General features: G+C 43.2%; 2 protein-coding genes across 3 annotated transcripts in view; one reads left to right on the plus strand and one right to left on the minus strand.

Annotated features, from left to right (window-relative positions):
• Positions 1–134: 134 nt before the first annotated feature.
• Psmg2 (proteasome assembly chaperone 2) lies at positions 135–21,295 on the minus strand. Its single transcript, XM_004656827.2, has 7 exons — positions 21,177–21,295; positions 17,130–17,301; positions 15,007–15,065; positions 11,833–11,951; positions 8,219–8,392; positions 1,320–1,440; positions 135–389 (listed from the first exon to the last, which is right to left on the minus strand). Exons 1-7 carry the CDS (start codon positions 21,231–21,233, stop codon positions 300–302), a joined length of 792 nt encoding a protein of 263 aa, XP_004656884.2. The 5' UTR covers positions 21,234–21,295; the 3' UTR covers positions 135–299.
• A 429-nt stretch (positions 21,296–21,724) lies between these two features.
• Positions 21,725–23,916, plus strand: part of Cep76 (centrosomal protein 76) — a 34,307-nt gene continuing 32,115 nt past the window's right edge. The window contains exons 1-2 of one of the 2 annotated variants that reach the window (XM_004656828.2): positions 21,725–21,852; positions 23,064–23,219. In XM_004656828.2, coding sequence (XP_004656885.1) covers positions 21,790–21,852; positions 23,064–23,219 — 219 coding nt within the window. In that variant the 5' untranslated portion in view covers positions 21,725–21,789. Of the gene's footprint in view, positions 21,853–23,063; positions 23,220–23,916 lie in introns of those variants that run through there. The other variant, XM_045144098.1, reaches the window with a different exon arrangement.

Raw genomic sequence — 23,916 nt, forward strand, 5'->3', positions numbered from 1 at the left:
CGCCCATTCTCTCTCTCCCCCTCTATCTGTCTTTCTCTCTGTGTCTGTCGTTCTCAAATAAATAAATAAATAAAAATTTTAAAAAAAGAGTAAATAGAGATACTGTTAAGACAAATTGATTATGAAATAAAAGGTTATTATAAAAAATTTATATTTATTGTACAGGATGACAGACAGCAATTTTTTTTGTTAACTCTGGTGCTTTGAGGTTTTCTGGAATAACACACATTTGGTAGCATATTTACCAGCTGTGTTGGTAATGACTATCTTGGGATATGTGGCATAAGACTGAAAGCAGATCAGAACAGTGCAGGGGGAAGCCCACTGCCAAAGAGCAGCCTCCAAGAACTTGGGAACTTCCATGGCAGGGTAGAGGGTTTGGAGTCACTCTGCAAATGAAGAATGAAAATACTTTACTCCTTCAACCTTGTCATCACATCTCCCTTCATTCCAGTCACTCTGCTAGGCTTCATTGTTAGAAAAAGTAAAGCAGTAAGTTTCTATGTCTTTCTATTGAATGAACATAATTTCAAGTTTCAACTCATAAAGATACCAGAACAGCTACTGACAATATCTATTTGGTAAAATAAAATTTGAAAGGAGTAGGGTGACAAGTGTGGTGGTGCAATTCCAGTGCTGGCAAGGTGGAGGCATGAGGATCAAGAGTTCAAGGTCACTCTTGACAAGGTGACTGAGACCAACCTGGGCAATATGGGATGTCTCAAAAACAAAAGCAGACAGGCGTGGTGGCGCACACGCCTTTAATCCCAGCACTTGGGAGGAGGCAGAGATAGGAGGATCATATTAAATTTGAGACCAGCCTGGGGCTGTAGAGTGAGATCCAGGTTACTCTGAGCTACACTGAGACCCTTCCTCAGAAAATACACATATACACCCGCCCTCCCTGCAATTTGTGATAGTTATCGGTCATTATAAAGGGCAGTCTTGTAAAAAGCTCATTTCCCACACATACTGCATTCATTCAGAGAGAAAAATCTGTTAATTATAACACACCCAACAGCTACAGTACTGCTAACTTTATGCAACAATTTTGCTTCCTTCAAACACTGGGTTCGAAGAATATTTATTTATCCTCATAAGAGGCTTTCGGGCATTATTAGTGTAACAGGAACCATGAGTACAAGAGAAATTGGGGTTTTCCTGTCTGGAAAGTTAGTCTTCATGAAACTGTAAATAAATTTTCATCTAACGATATGACTTTATTTAACATAAACCTTTGCTTATTCTGTCTATGTAGTCATAAAACACAACATAAACATACACCCAGACAAATCAGAGGCTCGTGCTGTACAACTTACACAGGGCTTGGTTATCTGAAGCCACTCATTCAGATACTCGACAAGACCTATTGCATCTGGGATGTTGTCCCCTTCTGAAGCGAATTTCAGCAGGACTGCCATCTGGATTCCTTTTGAACAGCTGGAAGAAATAAAAAGATAATGCTCCCTCATATAAGATATTTATACTTGTGTGGTGGTTTGAAGGTAAGTTAACCTGTTTGGTTTTAGATGGAAAAGAGAGAGAGAGAAAAAGAGATAGACAGATATCACATCATAAGAGATTTCTGCCTTTAATTCCAGTACTCAGTAGGCAGATGTAATAGAACTGCTGTGAGTTCAAGACCACCCTAAGACTACATACATAGTGAATTCCAAGTCAGTCTGAGATACAGTGAGACCCTACCCTGAAAAACCAAAAAAGTAAGTAAATAAAAATAAGTTGGGTGTGGTGGCGCACACCTTTAATCCCAGCATTCAGGAGAAAGAGGCAGGACGATCCCTGTGAGTTTGAGGCCACCCTGAGACTACATAGAGAATTTCAGGACAGCCTAGGCTAGACCAAGACCCTACCTTGAAAAACCAAAGAAAGAAAGAAGAAGGAAGGAAGGAAGGAAGGAAGGAAGGAAGGAAGGAGGAAAGAAAATCAGGGCTGGAGAGATGGGTTACTGGTTAAGGCGTCTGCCTGCAAAGCCAAAGGATCCCGGTTTGACTCTCTAGGACCCACGTAAGCCAGATGCACAAGGTGGCGCATACACCTTGAGTTCGTTTATAGTGGCTGGAGGCCCTGGCGTGCCCATTCTGTCTCTCTCTGCCTCTTTCTCTCTCTCAAATAAACAAGTAAAAATAGCATAAAAAGACTTCCTTATATTTTTCTACTTCTCTCCTGGGGAGTTGTGGGGAATTGCAAGTTTATACCTCACCCAAAATTGCAGGAAAAGCCATCCTTCTCTTCTTGGTTGTAACACAAGAGGTATGTTCTGATCTACTCCAAAAACATTTAGAAGATTGTGATTTTCAGAAGCACCATACCAAAAATTGCCCTTAGTTTTCTCCTTGGTTTTGGTTTTTCAAGGTAGGGTCTCGCTGTAGCTCAGGCTGACCTGGAATTCACTACATAGCCTCAGGGTGGCTATTTTATTTTATTATCTTATTTTATGTTATTTCTGAGACAGGGCCCCATGTAGCCCAAAGTGACCTCCCACTCACTATATAACTAATAACAACCTCAAATTCCTGACCTGCCCACCTCTAGCTTCCAAGTTTTGGGATCACAAGCACATACCATCAAGCTTGGCTCTTCCCTTGTAATTAATTCATCACTTAACAGAGTTAAAAAAAAAAAAAAAAAAAAAAAAACTAAGGGCTGGGTGTGGTGGCGCACACCTTTAATCCCGGCACTTGGGAGGCAGAGGTAGGAGGGTCGCCATGAGTTCAAGGCCACCTGGAGATTGCATAGTGAATTCCAGGGCAGCCTGGACTAGAACAAGACTCTACTCAAAAAACAAACAAAAAAAAAAACTGAAAGCAGAGAAAATGAAATGATGAAGGGAAGAAAAATCACTCCTTATAGACACTATTTAATATTTATTATGTACTTAGCATTAGTATCATTCATTCGCTACAATAACTATTAAGGAAGTTATAATTATATCCATGTTATAAATGAATCATATGAAATAATGGGAACAAAGAATGCCAAGATTCAGGGGTTGGAGAGATAGATGGCTTAGCAGTAAAGGCATTTGCCTGCAAAGCCTAAGGACCCCAGGTTCAATTGCTCAGTACCACATAAACCATAGGTACAAGGTGACACATGCATATGGACTTCATCTGCAGCTGCTACAGGCCCTGGCATGCCCATTCTCTCTTTCTCTATCTGCCTCTTTCTCTCTCTTAAATAAAAAGAAAATAAGTAATTTTAAAAATTAAAAAAAAAAACCATAGAGGGAGACTAGAGCGATGGCCTGGGATTGATTCCCCATTCTCCATGTAAAGCCAGATGCACAGAGGCGCATGCGTGTGGAGTAATCTGTAGTGGTAAGTGCCCGTTCTCACTCCCTTTCTTTCTCTCTCTCCCTCTGCTTGCAAATAATCATAAAAAAAGATTTGTTGGGCTAGAGAGATAGCTTAGTGGTTAAGGGGTTTGCCTGCAAAGCCAAAGGATCCCTGTTTGATTCTTCAGGACCCACATAAGCCAGATGCAGAAGGGAGCACATGCATCTGCAGTTTGTTTATAGTGGCTGGAGGCCCTAGATGCCCATTCTCTCCCACCCCCTTTCACTCTCAAATAAATAAATTAATTAAATTTTAAAAAGGATAGGGTAACAGAAAAAAAAAAAAAAAAGATTTGGCTGGGCCTGGTGGCACACGCCTTTAATCCCAGTATTCGGGAGGCAGAGGTAGGAGGATCGCCGTGAATGCGAGGCCACCCTGAAACAATAGAGTGAGTTCCAGGTCAGCCTAGACTAGTGTGAGAACCTACCTTGAAAACCCCAAAATAAATTACTTAATTTTAAGAAATTAATTAATTTTTAAAAAAAGGCTGGAGAGATGGCTTAGCTTAGTTAAGGCACTTGGACCCACATAAGCCAGATGCACAAGGTGGCTTATGCATTTGGAATTTGTTTGCAGTGGCTAGAGGCCCTGGCAGGCCCCTTCTCTCTGTCTATCTCTCCTCTCTCTATCTCTCTGCTTGCAAATAAGTAAAGATATATTATTTTAAAAGTTTTTTTAAAAGGGGGAGCTGGTTTAGAAGAACTGGAAACCAGTTATGGTGCCACGTTTACTTTTGGTGCTTTTCCCTTTTGTAAAATAAGGATTTTTTTTTCTTTTGTTGGTAAATAAAATTTCTCCTAACTTGTGAGAAACATCTTAATAAAGTCCCATTAAAAAGCTTCCATCATCATAGTGTGTTCTCTACCCAATTTAAAAAATAACCTTCATTGCACTCAATTGATAATAAAATAGAAATTGGATTCATGAAATAAATTATTAAAAATGTTAAAAAAAAAGGGGGGGGAGCTGGGCATGGTGGTGTACAGCCAATGTCCTGTTTTGTTATTTTAAATATTTACTTTATAAGCTGGAGAGATGGCTTAGCAGTTAAAAGGTTCTTGACTGCAAAGCCAAAGGACCCAGGTTCAATTCCCCAGTACCCATGTAAGCCAGATGCACAAGGTAATACATGCGTCTGGAGTTCGTTTGCAATGGCTGAAGGCCTTGGTGCACCCATTCTCTTCTCTCTCATTCAAGTAAATAAAATAGATTTCAAAAAGGTAACATAAACAATTTACTTGAGAGGGAGAGAGAATGGGCACACTAGGGCCTCTTGCCGCTGTAAATGAACTCCAGACCTCCAGACACATGTACCACTTTGTGCATTTGGCTTTCCATGGGTATTTGAGAAGTGAAAATGATCAGCAGGCTTCTTTTTTAAAAAACAGGGACTCACTCTAGCCAAGCTGACCTGGAACTAAGCAAGCTGAGTCATCTCCTTAGCCCAGGTTGTATGTTGTTGATGTTTTGAGATAGGTTCTTTTTTTAAAGCATTTTTTTGTTCACTTATTTTTATTTATTTATTTGACAGCGACAGACACAGACAGAAAGACAGATACAGAAAGAGAGAGAGAGAGAGAGAGAGAGGGAGGGAGGGAGGGAGGGAGGGAGGGAGGGAGGGAGGGAGGGAATGGGCATGCCAGGGCTTCCAGCCACTGCAAATGAACTCTAGACGCGTGTGCCCCCTTGTGCATCTGGCTAACGTGGGTCCTGGGAAACTGAGCCTTGAACCGGGGTCCTTGGGCTTCACAGGCAAGCGCTTAACCGCTAAGCCATCTCTCCAGCCCTTGAGACAGGTTCTTGCTATATAGCTCTGGCTGGTCTCATACTGGTAGCAATCTCCTGCCAAAGGTTTCTGAGTGCTAGGATTATAGGTATGCACCAAAACATCCAGTTTTTTTTTCTTCAAATATTTTTATTTATTTATTTGCAAGCACACATGAAGAGAAGAGAGACAGAGAATGGGTACACCAGGAACCAGGACCTCTAGCTGCTGGAAACGAACTGCAGATGCATATGTCACTTTGTGTATCTGGCTTACATGGGTAATAGGGGAATTGAACAGGGTTGTTATGCTTTGCAGGCAAATGCCTTACCCATCTTTCCAGCCTGTTTGCTGTGTTTGAGATAAGGTCTCACTGAGTAACAGAGGTTGGCACTGAATATGCAGTTCTACGGCCTCCGCCTCCCAAGTACTGGGATTGTAAGTAAGTACCGCCACAGTACTAGCCTCTCTCCAGTAGGTGGCAGAGGAAGAACCTGAACCTAGGTTTTTCTAACTCTAAATCTAAAATGGGACTGGGAAGGTGGCTTAGCAGGTAAAAACACTTGCTGTACAAGCCTAAGACTGTCGGGGTTCAGTTCTTTAACACCTGTGTAAACTGATGGACATGGCCATGCATGCCTATAACCCCAGTGCTGTGGACAGCACAGACCAGACAACTGCTGGGGCTTTCTGGTCACCCAGTCTTCCTCTATGTTCTCCTCTGGCCTCCACACATACACACATGGAGCACATGCATCTGCACATATGTGTGTACATCACACACACACAAAAAACAAAACACAAAATTGTCTACTATGCTATGTATGCCTCAAAGCAAATGACGATGGAAAAATGCTAATGTAAGCAGTTTCCTGTTAGTAGCTGGGTAATGTGCCAAAGGATGGATCAGAACTTAGTGTCTCTACTGCTGAGCTGTCACACAACAAGCAGAAAGACTTTTTTTTATTTATTTATTTGAGAGCGACAGACACAGAGAGAAAGACAGATAAAGGGAGAGAGAGAGAATGGGCGCGCCAGAGCTTCCAGCCTCTGCAAACGAACTCCAGACGCGTGCGCCCCCTTGTGCATCTGGCTAACGTGGGACCTGGGGAACCAAGCCTCGAACCGGGGTCCTTAGGCTTCACAGGCAAGCGCTTAACCACTGAGCCATCTCTCCAGCCCAGAAAGACTTTTTTGATAATACCCTCTGTTAAAAAAAAAAGAAGACGCTGGACGTGGTAGCGCACACCTTTAATCCCAGCACTCGGGAGGCAGAGGTAGGAGGATGGCCATGAGTTTAATGCCACCCTGAGACTACACAGTGAATTCCAGGTCAGTCTGGACCAGAGTCAGACTCTACCTCAAAAAAAAAAAAAAAAAAAAAGAATAGGAGCAGAGAGGCTGTAGAAATGGCTTAGTGGTTAAGGCATTTGCCTGCAAAGCCAAAGGACTCTGGTTCGGTTCTCCAGGACACACGTAAGCCTGATGTACAAGGTAGCACATGTACCTGGAGTTTATTTTCAGTGGCTGGAGGCCCTGGTACACTATTCTCTCTCTCTCCCTCTCTCTCTCTTTCTCTCTCTCAAGTAAATAAATAAATAAAAATTTTAAAAAGGGTGGAGGCTGGAGAGATGGCTTAGCTGTTAAGGTGATTCTCTCTCTTAAGTAAATAAATGTTTTTATTTTTTCCATTTATTTTATTTATTTAACAGAGAGTGAGAAAGAGGCAGATATGGAGAATGAGTGTGCCAGGGCTTCTAGCCCTACAAACAAACTCCAGACACATGCATCACCTTGTGCGTGTGACTTACATGGGTCCTGGAGAATCAAACCGGGGTTCTTAGGCTTTGCAGGCAAGCGCCTTAACTGCATAGCCATCTCTCCAGCCCTAAGTATTTTTTTAAAAAAGGTAGTGGCAGCCGGGTGTGGTGGTGCATACCTTTAATCCCAGCACTTAGAAGGTAGGAGGATCATGAGTTCAAGGCCATCCTGAGATTACATAGTGAATCCCAGGTCAGCCTGGGTCAGAGTGAATCCCTACCTTGAAAAACAAACAAACAAACAAACAAACAAACAAACAAAAACAAAAACAAAAACAAAGGGAAAACGATTTATTTTTTTCACAGTTTGTAGCCCTTCATTTATTCCACACAGTATACAGAGTTTGGGCAGTGCTGTGACAAGTTTATTACTATTTCTGATATTAAGTCTAGCTCATGAGAGATTTCCTTATACGGGCTGAGCATGGTAGCACAATCCTTCAATCCCAGCACTTGGGAGGCAGAGGTAGGAAGGTCACTGTTAGTTTGAGGAGAGCCTGACAGTACATAGTGAATTCTAGGTCAGCCTGTGAGTCTGGCTTTACATGGGCACTAGGGAATAAAACTAGGTTAGTAGGCTTTGCAAACAAGCACCGTTCACCTTTAACCACCTCCCTAGCCCTGGATCACTATAATTAAGAAAGGTCTCACTGCACTGCCCAGGCTGGTTATGAACTTCCACACGCAAGCGATCCTCCCGCCATAGCGCTGCAGGTTCTCACACTACAGACCTGACATAGACGTCCTCTCTCTACCCTCTATCTTTTTCTCTGCCTTCCTATCCACCTATTTTCTCCCTCCACTGCATACCCCACACTTTATTTTACTTTATTTATTTTTTGCTCATTTTTATTTATTTATTTGAGAGTGACAGAGAGAAAGAGGCAGAGAGAGAGAGAGAGAGAGAGAGAGAATGGGGGCACCAGGGCCTCCAGCCACTGCAAACGAGCTCCAGACGTGTGCGCCCCCTTGTGCATCTGGCTAATGTGGGTCCTGGGGAATCAAGCCTTGAACCGGGGTCCTTAGGCTTCACAGGCAAGCGCTTTACCTCCAGGCCATCTCTCCAGCCCTAATTTCATTTTTAAATGATATAAGAAAAGCTGGGTGTGGTGGCACAGACTATTATCCCAGCATCCAGTAGAAAGAAGAAAGATCAGGAGTCCAAGGTCATCCTTGACTATACAGAGTCCAAGATCAGCTCTGTCTCTAAATATAAATTAGTTACTTACATGAAATTAAATTAAAAAGGTGAAAAACAAATAGACAAATAAACTCACCTTTCATCATACAGTGTTTTTGTGATACCACCTCCAGGAATACGGATACAAAGTTCAGAATCTTTCATTTCAGGAATACAGGGACTTTTCTCCATTTCTTGCCAGTTAAGGTTCTTCATTTTGTTTTGAACACTCTTTTGCATGGAAGGTGTAAGTAGGTACCGGAAAGGAGCACTAAAAATAACCATATAATTATGTTTTAAAAAATTAAACTTGCTGGCCTGGAGGAATGGCTTAGTGGTTAAGGAAAAGCCAAAGGACCCAGGTTCAATTCCTCAGGATCCACGTTAGCCAGATGCACAAGGGGGTGCATGCATCTGGAGTTCATTTGCAGTGGTTGGAAGCCCTGGCATGCCCATTCTCTCTCTACTAAATAAAAAGTATTTAAACCCCCCCCCCAAATAAACAAAATTTATAGATAACATTAAGGCAAATACCATGTTTATATCATCATCATCATTTTTGGTTATTTGAGGGAGGGTCTTGTTCTAGCCGAGGCTGATTTACTATGTAGTCTCACGGTGGCCTCGAACTCACAGTGATCCTACCTCTACCTTTCAAGTGCTGGGATCAAAGGCATGCATCTCCATGCCTGGCTTTATTTTTGTTTTGTTATTTTTAGACAGGGTCTCACTTTGTAGACTATGCTGGTTTTGAACCTGTAGCAATTCAACTGCCTCAGCCTTTTGAGTGCTGGGATTTAGGTATGACCCACCATGTCCAGCTCCAATACCAGTTTTTTTAACTAAAACCTTGTCTCCATATACTCTGTCACATAAGGCAAAGTATGAACAACAGCAAACCATGGAAAGATAACTTATACAAAGAAAATCATTCTGGCTTGCTGATCACGTATTTATGAGAGAATATAAAGAAGGGAAATCATAAACCAAGGCAAAGTCAATGTAAAAATAAACCTGTTCTTGGGCTGGAGAGATGGCTTAGCAGTTAAGTGCTTGCCTGTGAAGCCTAAGGACCCTGGTTCAAAGCTCGATTCCCTAGGACCCACGTAAGCCAGATGCACAGATGGCACATGCATCTGGAGTTCGTTTGCAGTGGCTGGAGGCCCTGGCGTGCCCATTCTCTCTTATCTATCTGCCTCTTTCTCTGTCACTCTTAAATAAATAAAAATAAACAAAATTTAAAAAGTAAAAATAAATCTGTTTTCTATAGCTATGCTCCCTATAATCTAGTGCAAGGTTTCTCATTTTGAAAGTTAACTTGATATTTTCCATTTGACTTCATAGGTATATTAAATAATAAAATTTATGATCTAGGGTTGGGGACATGGCTCAGCAGTTAAAGATGCTTGCTTACAAAGCCTACCAGCACAGGTATGATTCATACAAAGTGTTGCATGTATCTGGAATTTGTTTGCAGTGACTAGAGGCCCTGGTGTGCACATTCTCTCTACCTGCCTCTTTACCTCTCTCTCTAAAAAATAAATTAAAAACTAAATTAAAGTATTTATTTAGCTGGGCATGATGGTGCACACCTTTAATCCCAGCACTCAGGAGGCAGAGGTAGGAGGATGGCTAGTGAATTTGAGGCCAGCCTAGGTCTACAGAGTGAATTCCAGATCAGCCTAGGCTAGAGCTAAAACAAAAAGAAAAACAAATCCTTATTTAAAAAGTATGATCTGGGCTGGAGAGATGGCTTAGCAGTTAAGCGCTTGCCTGTGAAGCCGAAGGACCCCAGTTCGAGGCTCGGTTCCCCAGGACCCACGTTAGCCAGATGCACAAGGGGGCGCATGCGTCTGGAGTTCGTTTGCAGTGGCTGGAGGCCGTGGCACGTCCATTCTCTCTCTATATCTGCCTCTCTCTCTCTGTGTGTCTGTGGCTTTCAAATAAATAAATAAAAATAAACAACAACAAAAAAATAAAGTATGCTCTTTCCAGGTGTGGTGAACACCTTTAGTCCCAGTAATCTAGAGGCAGAGGTAGGAGGATCACTGAAGCCATCCTGAAACTACACTGTGAATTCTAGGTCAACCTGGGCAATAGTGAGACCCTACCTTGAAAAACCCAAAAATAAAAAATAGAAAGTTAGCTGGGCATGGTAGCACACACCTTTAATCCCAGCACTCAGGAGGCAGAGGTAGGAGGATCACTGTGAGTTCAAGGCCACCCTGAGACTACATAGTGAATTCCAGGTCAGCCTGGGCTAGAGTGAAACTCTACCTCAAAAAACAAAAACAAAAAATCTGGGTGTGGTGGTGCATGCCTTTAATCCCAGCACTCAGGAGGCAGAGGTAGGATGACTGCCATGAGTTTAGGCCACCCTGAGACTATATAGTGAATTCCAGGTCAGCCTGGGCTGGAGTGAGACCCTACTTTGACAAACCAAAAAAACAAAAATAGAAAGTTATGGTCTAAATGAATTTTGAAGTCAGATCCTAGAATATAATAGTAGTAGTCCACGTAATATCTTACTATTTGAAAATGATAAAACATAAGTGCTTATATTTCTATTCCTGGAATACTGTCCTTTTTCTTTTTTTTGCTTGAAAAAGCCTTTAATTAACTGTGTATGAAAATGAAAAACATTAACAACTAACATTAGTATAACAGAAAACCAGAAGGTAATTATTGAAAATTTATTTTCATTTTTCATTTTAAGTTTATTTGTTTTGTCAATGTATTATTAACAATGCTCGTAACTGGTCCTCACTTTGTGTTTTCCTTAGCTTTTCAGTGTTCCTGCTGTGGAGGGGACCTGGATATTTCCCTGCAAGCTGACAAGACGAGCTGATAGTGGAGGCAGCGCCTCTACTGTTATGGAAGGCACACTGAAAGCCTAGAGAGGCTTACCCTAGAGTGTCACTATCTCTAATGACGAGTGTCACTATCTCTAATGACAGATTTTCTGCATAAGAAGAAATGTAAGGGGTTGTCTTTAGCAAATGTTCCTGGCAGTCCACTTAGCTGGAAAGATAGCTTAGCAGTTAAGGTGTTTGCCTGCAAAGCCAAAGGACCTCAGTTCGATTCCCCAGGACCCATGTAAGTATTTCTGGCATACTGTCTTATATTTAATAATTTATTTTGGGGTCAGGCAGAGAACCTGTACAAGTCCTTTGGCTTAATCCCCAGTGCCAAGATAAAAAAAATAATAATAACAGAAAAAGAACTTACTCAGACACAATAAGGAGTTATACTTAAAGGCAACTGGATTTCTATTAATACAAACGTTGCATATATAGAAACAGATTGGTGTCAATTTAACATTTCAAAAATTCAATATGGCTGGGAGTAGCTCCCTGAGATCGAGTGCTTTCTAAGCATGCACAAGGCCCTGGTTTGACCCTCAGAACCACCTAAAAGAGTTATCCATCAGCAAATCTCCTCTCTTCATCAAACTCTGTTGTTGCCACATGTAAGACCGTGAACAATGTGGTTCTAAAATCCCCTTTATACCAAAGCCTTCTTTTGCTCAACTGCACTAGCCTCACAGGAACTGAGAATATCTGTGCAACTATGTACAGCCCCTCCTTTTCCTACTTTTCTCTGATCTTCCTCTTCCTAAATACCAGTTAGGAGAGGACAGGACACGCAGGCTTTAACATTTCATTTTCAGCACAGTGACACAGTACAAGCAGTAATAAAGCAAGAGCACACCTGCGGAGCTGTAGGTCATTACGGTGGTAGGAATGGCTGCTTGAGAGCACGATGACCCTGGAAAAGCCACTACTCTTCACCCAGGCCAGCAGTTTTTCACAGAATGACTTGGATTTATACTTTGGATACCATCGAGATAGTGAAAAGAAAATGTGAACGTGAGGTCTATGTAACATTTTACCAACTTTATGTAATAACATATAAGTTAGAGACACCAAACTCATTAGAATGGCCAAGACATTTGCTGCTTTTAAATTGAAAATGAAAGATAAAAAGAATCAGTTAATTCGTATCTTTGCAGTCATGAAATAAATTGTGAGAAATAGCTGGGTGTGGTGGTGCATGCCAATCCCAGCACTTAGGAGGCAGAGGTAGGAGGATCGCTATCAGTTCGAGGCCACCCTGAGACTACATAGTGAATTCCAGGTCAGCCTGGGCTACAGTAAGACCCTACCTTAAAAAAAAACAAAACCAAAAATATTGTGAGAAATATAAATGATATGAAATTATAAAATAAATTGTGAGAAACATAATAACAATACAGGCTTCTATATATTTACTTTTATTATTTGGGGTTTTTTTTGTTGTTTTTTTTCAAGGCAGGGTTTCACTCTAGCCCAGACTGACCTGGAATTCACTATGTAGTCTCAGGGTGGCCTCAAACTCACAGCAATTATATCAGGATGAAAGCCAAAAATTGATGTGGCAAAATATGAAAATGTTATCAGCTATCAGGGAAAAGCTTGGGAAGCCAGGTGTGGTGGTGTACACCTTTAAAACCAGCAATCAGGAGGCAGACAAAGGATTGCTGTGAGTTTGAGGCTAGTCTGGAACTACAGAGTGAGTTCCAGGTAAACCTGGGCTAGAATGAGACCCCCCATCTCAAAAAAACAAACAAGAAAAACCCCTTGGGTATATAATACTGTTACCTTAAAAAAAAAAAAAAAGAGTAATTTATTTGCATGTGTGTGTATATACACCAGGGTTTCTTTTTTTTTTTTTTTTAAGTTACCACCAGATCCAGTTTATTTTGATGGCACTGACGGGAAAGCCACTTGGGGCCAGGTACCCACACAAGCCTCTTAATGCATTTATTTTAGAATCTGACATCTGCAGTTTCCGTCAAGAAAATGACAAGCCCAGGGGTCCCACCCGCGCCCCACACCACTGGCCGCCAGTCCCTGCAAAGGGTGTCCACTGCCTTGGAACCCCAAAATAAATAGAAACGCATTAAGTGTTGGCGCTGGGCCATGGCACAAGACGATGGCACAGGCAGCCAGGTAGCCCGTGGGACAGTCCGAGGGGCTGGGACGCAGGTGGGCGTATTGCACCAGGGTTTCTTGCCACTGCAAACAAATGTTCATCGAGCTTGACCTGTGTGGCTGGCAAATTGAAACTGGGCTGGGAGGCTTTATAAGCAAGCACTTTTAACAGTTGCTGAGCAATCTCCATAGCTCCAAGAAAGGAGTGATTCTAATATAAATATTAAGAAATAACTAGTTGGGCGTGGTGACACATGCCTTTAATCCCAGCACTCCAGAGGCAGAGGTAGGAGGATCACCGGGAGTTCAAGGCCATGCTGAGGCTAGAGAGTGAATTCCAGCTCAGCCTGGGCCAGAGCAAGACCCTACCTCAAAAAAATCAAACAAAACAAACAAACAAAAAAAAGAAATAACTGAGGGGTTGGAGACATGGCTTAAAGGTTAAGGTACTTGCCTGTGAAGCCTTAAGGACCCAGGTTCAATTCCCCAGTACCCATATGAGCCAGATGCACAAGGTGGCACATGCATCTGGAGGTTGTTTACAGTGGCTGAGGGTCCTGGTGTGCCCATTCTCTCCAGCTCTGCCTTTTTCTCTCTCACTCTCAAATAAGTAAATAAATAAACTATTTTAATAAAAAAATTAAAATATAATTGATAGGAAGATTGCTGTGAGTTTGAGGACAGCCTGAGACTACATAGTAAATGCCACATCAGCCTGAGCTAGGGTGAGAGAGACCCTACCTTGAAAAAAAAATTGGATGCCATGTGTGGTGGTATGCCTTTAATCCCAGTACTTGGGAGGCAGACGTAGGAGGATAACTGTGAGTTTGAGGCCAGCCTGACACTCCAGAGTGAGTTCCAGGTCAGACTGAGCTAGAGACAGACCCTACCTTGAAAAAGAAGGCTGGAGGGATAGCTTAGTGGTTAAGGTGCTTGCCTATGAAGCCTAAGGATCCAGGTTCAATTCTCCAGATTCCACGTAAGCCAGATGCACATGATGGCACATGCACCTGCAGTTCATTTACAGTGGCTAGAGGCCCTGGTATGCCCATTCTCTCTCTCTAATAGATAATTTAAAAATAAATAAATAAATAAAGCCAGGCGTGGTAATGCACACCTTTAATCCCAGCACTCGGGAGGCAGAGGTATGAGGACTGCTGTGAGTTTGAAGCCACCCTGAGACTACATAAGTGAATTCCAAGTCAACCTGGGCCAGAGTGAGATCCTACCTTGAAAAAACAAAAATTAAATTAAAATTAAAAAATCAGCTGGAAAGATGGCTTAGCGGTCATGGTGCTGGAAAGAAGTGACCGGAGCATTCGGTACTATAATTTCTCTATCACACCTTCCAAGGTTCAGGGTACATTATGGAAGAGGTGACAGTAAGAATGTAAGAGCCAAAGGAAGGGTAGGACTCCTTACAACGTGCTCCCCCCAGACACAAAATGGCCTGGATATCCATGACCTCACAGTGCCTGACACTACCTACACAAGACCTTCATAAGAGGAGGAAAAGATCATGACATCAAAATAAAAGAGAGACTGATTGAGATGGGGAGGGGATATGATGGAGAATGGAGTTTCAAAGGGGAAAGTGGAGGAGGGAGGGTATTGCCATGGGATATTTTTTATAACCATGGAAGTTGCTAATAAAAATTTGAAAAAGAGTAAAGGGGACTACAGTTTTGTTTTTTTAGAGGTAGGGTCTCGATCTAGTCTAGGCTAACCTAGAATTCACTATGTAGTCTCAGGGTGGCCTTGAACTTACATCCATCCTCCTACCTCTACCTCCTGAGTACTGGGATCAAAGGAGTGTGCCACCATGCCTAGCTCGAAACTTAATTTTTAATGACTCTGAGTTTGTATGTTGTTATTACACTTTAGTCTATAAAGGTAAATATTATATACCAACCTTAATAAAAATGGATCTTAACTGAAGAGCCACTAGCTTCCGTGAAGGCAATGAATAAACTATAAAGATAAGAAGACAATGAAATTATAGGAAAGGTACAAGGAAGGCAATATGCAAACTGAAATTATTTGTATGATAAATACATTCTGAATTATAATAGCTTTTGCATCTGAATACTTTTATTTTTTATTTTATTTAATTTTTTTTTTTTTTTTTAAGGTAGGGTCTTACTCTAGCTAAGCTGACCTGGAATTCACTATGTAGTACCAGGGTGGCCAATCCTCCCACCTCTGTTTCCTGAGTGCTGGGATTAAAGGCGTGTGCCACCAAGCCCATCTTAACATGTGATTTTTTTCCTTTTTCTTCAAAATACATATATATATTTTTTTATTTGAGAGAGAAACAGGTAGAGAGAGAGCGAGAGAGAGAATGGACGCACCAGGGCCTCTAGTCACTGCAAACTACCTCCAGATGCGTGCACCCCCTTGTGCATCTGACTTACGTGGGTCCTAGAGAATTGAACCGGGGTCCTTTGGCTTTGCAAGCAAACGCCTGAACCATCTCTCCAGCCAGACATCTGAATATTTTTAATAAGCCATGTGTGATGGTACATGACTTTATTTCCAGCACTTGGGAGGCAGAGGTAAGAGGAAGGCCACGAGTTCAAGGCCTTCCTGAGATTACATAGTGAATTCCCAATCAGCCTGGGCCAGAGTGAGACCCTACCTCGAAAACCAAAAATAAAGAAGAGGGGCTAGCGAGATGGCTCAGTGGTTAAGATTACTTGCTGCATAAGCATGAGGGCCTCTCAGGCCAGAGACCTCTGAGTTTGACTCCACAGAACCCAAGTAAAAAGCTGACTATGCACATTTGTAATCCTAGTCTGTGGAGAACTGAGGTGTTTCACTAACAGACAGGAGCTCTAGGTTGAGGGAAAGATCCCTTTTCAAGGTAAGAAATACGTTAATAAAGACCCTGCTTACATGAGCAAGGTGTGCACATTTGCATGCACACATGAATATAACACACACCATCAAACCATACCTACTACACACACACACACACACACACACACACACACACACACACACAGAGAGAGAGAGAGAGAGAGAGAGAGAGAGAGAGAGAGAGAGGGAAGAAAAAGACTACATGTGATTTCTCAGTACTTGGCATTCTGCCCCAAAGTGAGACAAAGAGGGTGAGAGGAGCCTGAGCCTACCTTGACCTTGGCCCTCGCTTACACTCACTTGCATTGGATCTTTTCTTTACTAGCCTCTCCAGTCTTGAAGAATGCATTTTCTTGGACCAGAAGTCAGGTATATCACTATACCTCTTACGTGTTTTTCACCTGAGGCCTTTCTTTTTTCCATTGAAAATAAACTATCAGGGCTGGAGAGACTGCTCAGTGGTTAAGGTGCTTGCCTGCAAAGCCTAAGGACTGAGGTTCAATTCCTTAGTGACCACATGAAGCTGGATGCACAAGGAGGTGGTACATATATCTGGAGTTCGTTTGCAGTAGCTAGAGGCCCTGGTTCACCCATTCTCTCTCTCCTCTCAAATATTTTTTAAAAAAATTTTTTAAGACTCTTTTTTTTAATTATTGTTTATTTATTTATTTGAGAGCGACAGACACAGAAAGACAGAGGGAGAGAGAGAGAATGGGCGCGCCAGGGCTTCCAGCCTCTGCAAACGAACTCCAGATGCGTGCGCCCCCTTGTGCATCTGGCTAAGGTGGGACCTGGGGAACCGAGCCTTGAACCGGGGTCCTTAGGCTTCACAGGCAAGTGTTTAACCGCTAAGCCATCTCTCCAGCCCCCCCAAAAATATATATATTTTTTAATTATCAGAAGCTGGGCGTGGTGGCACATGCCTTTAATCCCAGCACTCAGGAGGCAGAGGTAGGAGGATTGCCATGAGTTCAAGGCCACCTTGAGACTAAATAGTGAATTCCAGGTCAGCCTGAGCTTGAGCAATATCCTACCTCAAAAAACAAAAAACAAACAAACAAGAAAAAAACTTAACATTTTTATTTTGTCATTTAGCACTGACATCCACTTTTTACCTGCTATCCTTAGCTCTGCCTTGATGGATCTTTTAGTAGAAAAATCATGCCAAAGGCATACCTTCAGTATTTATGCTGAGTTCTGCTGAATTCTCTTCTGCAGTTGCATACGGATTGTTTCCAACCATTGGCACAAGGCAGTCAGTATAGAAATAACCAATCTTACACATATTCAGTGTAGAAATGATTAGATCCATTGCAAGCTGGCCAACATTTCCAACGGATACAGCTGGCTAAAAGTTAAAAAAAGATATGACCAATGAGTCAACAATAATAGTAGTGCTATTAAAAGTATAGATGATGGGGGAGGGGGGCTGGAGAGATGGCTTGGCAGTTAAATGCTTGCCTGTGAAGCCTAAGGACTCCAGTTCAAGGCTTGATTCCCCAGGTTCCATGTAAATCAGATGTACAAGGTGGCACATGCATCTGGAGTTCATTTGCAGTGGCTGGAGCCCATTCTTTCTCTCTTTTTCTCTCTCTCTGTCCATCTCTCTGTCACTCTCAAATAAATAAGTAAAAATAAACAAAAAAAATTTCTTTAAAGTATAGATAGGGAGGGAGGAGCTGGAGAGATGACTTAACAATTAAGGCACTTGCCTGCATAGCCTCAGGACCCAGGAGTGACTCCCTAAAGACCACATAAGACAGATGCACATGGTGACACATGTGTCTGGCATTCAGTTGTGGTGGATAGAGGCCCTGGCACGCCCATTTTCTCTCTCTCTCTCTCCCTCATGAATGAATAATTTTTTTTTTTTGCAAATTTCTCTACCTCTTTCTCCCTCTCAAATAAATAAATAAATATTTTTTAAAAGAGAAAACACATACATATACACTTGCTTTTTAAAATATTTTATTTTCATTTATTTATTTGAGAGAGAGAGAAAACAAGGCAGAGGAAGAGAGAGAGAGAGAGAGAGAGAAAGAACGCGTGTGTACTGCAAAAGAACTCCAGATGTATGCATCACCTTGTGCATCTGGCTTAAGTGTGTCCTGGGGAATTGAATCGAGGTCCTTTGGCTTTCCAGGCAAGCACCTTAACCGCTAAGCCATCTCTCCAGCTCTATACTTGCTTTAAAAAAAAAAAAAGTGTTGGAGAGATGGCTTAGCAGTTAAGGCATTTGTTTGCAAAGCCAAAGGATCCCGGTTCAACTCTCCAGGACCCACGTAAGCCAGGTGCACAAGGGGCACACACATCTGGAGTTCGTTTGCAGTGGCTAGTGGCCCTGGTGTGCCCATTCTCTCTGTGTCCCTCCTCCTCTGTCAAATAAATACATAAATAAAAATAAAATATTTTAAAAATATATTTAAAATATATATATATATATACATGTATATATATATAGCTGGAGAGATGGCTTAATGGTTAAGCGCTTGCCTGTGAAGCCTAAGTACCCTGGTTTGAGGCGCAATTCCCCAGGACCCACGATAGCCAGATGCACAAGGGGGCGCACGCATCTGGAGTTCATTTGCAGTGGCTGGAGGCCCTGGCGTGCCCATTCTCTCTCTATCTGCCTCTTTCTCCATCTGTTACTTTCAAATAAATAAATAAAAATAAACAAAAAAAAATAAAAAATATATGTGTGTTTGTGTGTGTGTATAATTTACTTATTTGAAAGAGAAAGAGAGAAAGAGTGCATCAGGGGCTGTAGCCACTGCGAATGAACTCCAGATGTATGTGCCACTTTGTGCGCCTAACTCATGTGGGTCCTAGGGAATTGAATCTGAGTCCTTTGGCTTTGCAGGCAAGTGCCCTAACCTCTAAGTCATCTCTCCAGCTTTGCACTTGCTTTTTTTTTTTTTTTTTTTTCCCATAGCACTTGCTCCTGTATGATTGATTGATTGATTTTGCTTTTTGTTTGTTTTGTTTTTGGTTTTTTTGAGGTAGGATCTCACTCTAGTCCAGGCTGACCTGGAGTTAGTCCCAGGCTGGCCTCAAACTCACAACAACCCTCCTACTTCTGCCTCCCAAGTGCTGGGATTTAAAGGTGTGTGCCACCATGCCCAGCCTTTTGTTTATTTTAACGTAAGTAAACAACTGACATACTAGAACGGAAGCTCCACAAGGCAGAGATTTTCATTGGCTTGTTTTACTGCATGTAAGATAAGCATCTTGCTGTGTGTCTGAGCATGAGCCTTGGGTTCTTCTGGTATGATTTGCTTCTGCTGTCTACACTTAATTTTTCTTTTTTAATTGAGAGAATGGTGCACTAGGGCTTCCAGCCACTGCAAACAAACTCCAGATGCATGTGCCGCTTTGTGCATCTGGCTTAAGTGGGTTCTGGGGAACCAAACCTGGGTCAATTGGCTTCATAGGCAAGCACCGTAACTGCTAAACCATTTCTTCAGCCCCATACGTTTATTTATTTATTTATATATATATATATATATATATATATATAGTAACTTTTTTTATTAGAGACAGAGAGAATGGGCTGACCAGAGTCTGCAGCCCCTGCAAGGAAATTCCAGTCTTGTGCGCCACCTTGTGGGCATGTGCAACCTTGCACTTGCATTACCTTGTGCATCTGGATTACGTGGGATCTGGAGAGTCGAACATGGGTCCTTAGGCTTCGCAGGCAAGGGGCCTTAACCACTAAGCCATGCCTCCAGCCTGTTTTCTTTTAAGTAGGGGGATCAAGAGGGAATGACTAGAGACCTGAAAGAGGACAGCCACACAGGAATCTGGAAAAAGGACCCTCCAGGCTGTGGCAAGCAAATGGAAGGGCTGTGACATGAGCAGCAACAAAGCCTTGGGTATCCTTTCAGTTTACTTTGCTAATGTCTCCTACTCTCTCCACTCTGAGAGGCTGTAGTGTCTCCTACTCTCTCCACAACCAGAGGTTGTAAGTGTCTCCTACTCTCTCCACTCCCAGATGTTCTAGTATCCCAAAGAGTTTCTGATAAACACAAACAACTCATGATCTGATCTGATGTGAACTGGTGATTTCTCTTGTGCTCAGACTCCCCAAAGCTTTGGCTGCCTGAAACAGTAACAGCTGACAGTACACTCAGTTCAGGGAGCACTCCAGTGCATCCCCTTTGCCCTCCTTTAAATCATTAAAAGAAATTGTGTCATTTATTTATTTGTGATAGAGAGAGAAAGAAAGAATGGGCACACCAGGGCCTCCAGCCACTGCAAACTGTAGATGCATGCGCCACCATGTGCATCTGGCTTGTGTAGGTTCTAGGGAATGGAACCTGGGTCCTTGGGCTTTGCAGGCAAATGCCTTAACTGCTAAGTTTATCTCTCCAGCCCCTTTAAACCACTTTTGTGTGTCAGTGTGTTCATTTTGTGTCCTCCCAGGCACCTCTGGACGGTGGTGACACAGGACCTATGTACACTCTGCAATGTACACACATTACGTCTTACAGGCAACAGGGACTACAGCTTGTCTACCACTGCTGTTTGGCTAAGTGGATATAGTGTGCCCAGGTTGCCCTCTAAAATTGTTCTGCTCATGTTCATATATGAAAGCCAAGCTCACTTTTGGTTTAGAGAAAATCCTTTTTAGGACAGCGATGGAGTCACGGGGAGATTCCAAATTCATCAGAGTGCTGAGAAGTGACAGTTCAGTGTTCAGCACCGAGACATTTCTATCCTACCCTCCAAGGCTGGGGGAGAGGGCGGGCTGTAAGAGCCACAGGATGGGGAAGGCGCTTTGGAACGTTGGCTTCCAGACATGAGGTGGCCATCGCATTCATGACCTCACAGACGCTGACCACACAAGACCTGCATAATGACGGCATAAAAAGTGATGGCATCAAGATAGGAGAGACACTAGCTGGAAAGATAGGGTTCAGTGGAGGAAGAAACAGGACGGGAGACAAACGAGGGGTGGTGGAAGGGATTATGCTCAGGGTACATTGTGTATGTATGCAGACTGAAAATAAAGTTCTTTCTTTTTAAAAAAAAAAAAGATTACAGCTTGTAGGTGATTATGTATATAGCAATGACAAGAAAAAAGAAAGTTCTGTTTGGACAGATGCTTCTGACAACAACTTCCCTTCCATTTTTTTTTTTTTAGGCTCTGAAAGGCTGAAACAAGAACGCGTGGGACTTGCAAGGTCAGGGTAGCCCCAACCCCAAGCTCAAGCGGAGACTCACCATGAGGAGGGTACAGCCCGTCAGGTCGGGGGCGGAGTCGGTGCAGGGAACGAACATGGTCGCGGAGGGGCGGGAGGGACGGCGCGGCACGGGCCCGAAAAGCAGCGGGACGGGGCGGCGGCGGAAACCTGAGCGCGGTGCTCTCGCGCCGCGGCGGGGTCCTTCGGGGCCCTGGGTTCCGGGGGGCGGGGCGGCCGGCGCGGTGCCTGAGCGGCGCGCGGGGCGGACGGGCACCTCGAGCGGGCCGGAGGGGCCGGGCGCGCCGCTCTCTTCTCCGGAGAAGCTCGCGGGCCGGGCGTCCGAGCGCTCCGGGGCCCCGCGGGTGCGTACGGCCCGTCGGCAGGTGCGGCGGATCAGGCACCGCGGAGGACAGCTCCCACGTCTGTCGGTCCCACGCCGTTTGAAAACAGTTGGTGGCGCCGGTTCCCGCCCAGCCGTGGGCCGGACGCGGCTGCGGCCCCCAACCCACCCCCACCCCCGGAGCGGCGCGCGGAGCGCGGCCCAGCCGCTTTGTGCTGCAGCCGGGGATTGACGCGCTCCGCGACCGCGTCGCGCCTGACCTCGCTGCGGGGCTGTGACGCGCAGGAGCGGGCAGCAGGCGCCGGCCGCCGGCATGTCGCTGCCTCCGGAGAAAGCCTCCGAGCTGAAGCAGCTCATCCACCAGCAGCTGAGCAAGGTGAGCGCGGCCGGCGCCGCCGCCGAGCTTGGGCTTCGCTGCCCGCCGTGGCTCTCGACCGGGGATGCTGGGGAAGCCTGCCGAGCTTCTAGCCTCGGTCTAAGAGAACCAGCGAGGGAGCTCTGCGGGGTTTGAATGGATAGCCTGAACCTTTTAAGGCAAGGAATTTCTCAAAGCCAGACCCAGTTTTAAGTTGTTTGATTTGTAGTCTGAGGAGACATATACGGGCTCACTTAAGAAGTGTGGATACTGTTGAAGTTATTCAGGACTTCCAATCACCTTTTCCTCCCTCTCCCTCTCTCTCTTCTCTCTCTCTCTCTCGGTTTGTTTGCTTGCTTTTCATTTTTTAAATTTTTTTCAAGATAGGGTCTAGCTCATGCTGACCTGGAACTCACTGTGTAGCTCCAGGCTGGCCTCGAACTCAGCTTGATCCTCCTCCTATTTTAACCTCCCTGGTGCTGGGACTTAAGGTGTTTGCCATCATGCCCAGCCTAGATGAGCAATTCTCCAAGAAGTTACCGGAGAGAAGAAGGCAATAAAATGATTTATAATGAAGGTATTTGTCCCACGTTGAGCTTCTGGAAGAACCCTGTGTTCAGATACACTCCATTTATTGCAGTAAGCTGAAGTTATGAAAGCTTTTTTTTTTTTTTTTTGGTGGTGTGTTTGCTCTCTGGAATTTATGTTGGTTTTTAACTTATATGGAATACTCCAAAACTGACTTATTTTTTCATCTTAGAGGTGAAGAAACAATGCGATGAATAAGTTAGTTCAAGCTTGCAAATTAAGTTGAAAATTGAAATAATATGCATACTCCAGATCTAAACTCCATGTCAAGAGACTTGTTTTTATTGAGTCATTTTTTTTGGGGGGGGGGAGGAAGAAGTTTAAAGAAGGTAGTAGATATGCAGATTATTTCTACAATTTTATTCAAAAGTTTCACCTTTTAAAAGCCACCTGCCTTTAAAGCCAGGTGTGGTGACTTACACCTATAATCTTAGCGCTCAGGAGTCTGAAGTAGGGGGGTTGCCTGAGTTCAAAGCTAGGCTGGGCTACAGAGTGGGTTCCAGGTCAACCTAGGCTAGAGTAAGACCTCAGTCATGGTAACAATTAAACATTTACTGTTTGTTCTAATAGCCTAAAACTCCAGAAGGGGTACTTAACTGTTTTGTAATTCTGGCTGTAAGTTATAATAAGAGCTTTCTACACAGATGGATGTCCATGGTAGAATAAGAGAAATTCTTGCTGAGACTATACGGGAAGAATTGGCGCCTGATCAACAACATTTATCAACAGAAGATTTGATCAAAGCTCTTAGACGTCGAGGAATCATTGATGATGTGATGAAGGAACTTAATTTTGTTACCGTAAGTACTTTTAAAAAATATTTTGTTTGCAAGGAGAAGGATACAGAGAGAGAGAGAGACAGACAGACAGACAAAGGGGAACACCAGGCCTTTAGCCACTGTAAACAAACTCCACTACTTTGTGCATCTGGCTTTTGTTTTGGGTACTGGAGAATCAAACCCAGGCCCTTAGGCTTTGCTGGCAAGTGCCTTAACTCCTGAGTTCTCTCTCTCGCCTTCTGTGAGTACTTCTTTATAGTAACGAGTTGATACTATAATACCTGCTTGGTCATAGCACTGTTTATGGGGTCCATACTTCGTATTTTCTCCTTTTGTAAAACCACTAGTAATTCTGTCTAGGAATGAATACCCTTGTTTTAATGTTAGGCTGGCTCTACCTTGAGTATTGCAAGCAGTGTAAATGAAATTTGACTAATACTCTATTCCTTTCTTTGAAGTGACAGGTTATTTTCTGGATCTGTCACTATTTAATCTTGGTCAAATTCATTCACCATTTTGCAAAGTTCTTTTTCACTAAGATTGTTTTTTGTTTAGATTAAGCTTGATCTTAATATCAATACACTAACAAAATTCTTTAAGAAAATAATTAGCTGCATAAGCACCCTTAGATCTAAATACAAATAGGTCAATAGTGGGATATCTCTCAGTGCAGTTAGGAAGTAGACCTTATTTTGAAAATGAGGAAATAATGAAACAC

Source organism: Jaculus jaculus, chromosome 2, assembly GCF_020740685.1.
Source record: "Jaculus jaculus isolate mJacJac1 chromosome 2, mJacJac1.mat.Y.cur, whole genome shotgun sequence".
Lineage (NCBI taxonomy): Eukaryota > Metazoa > Chordata > Mammalia > Rodentia > Dipodidae > Jaculus > Jaculus jaculus.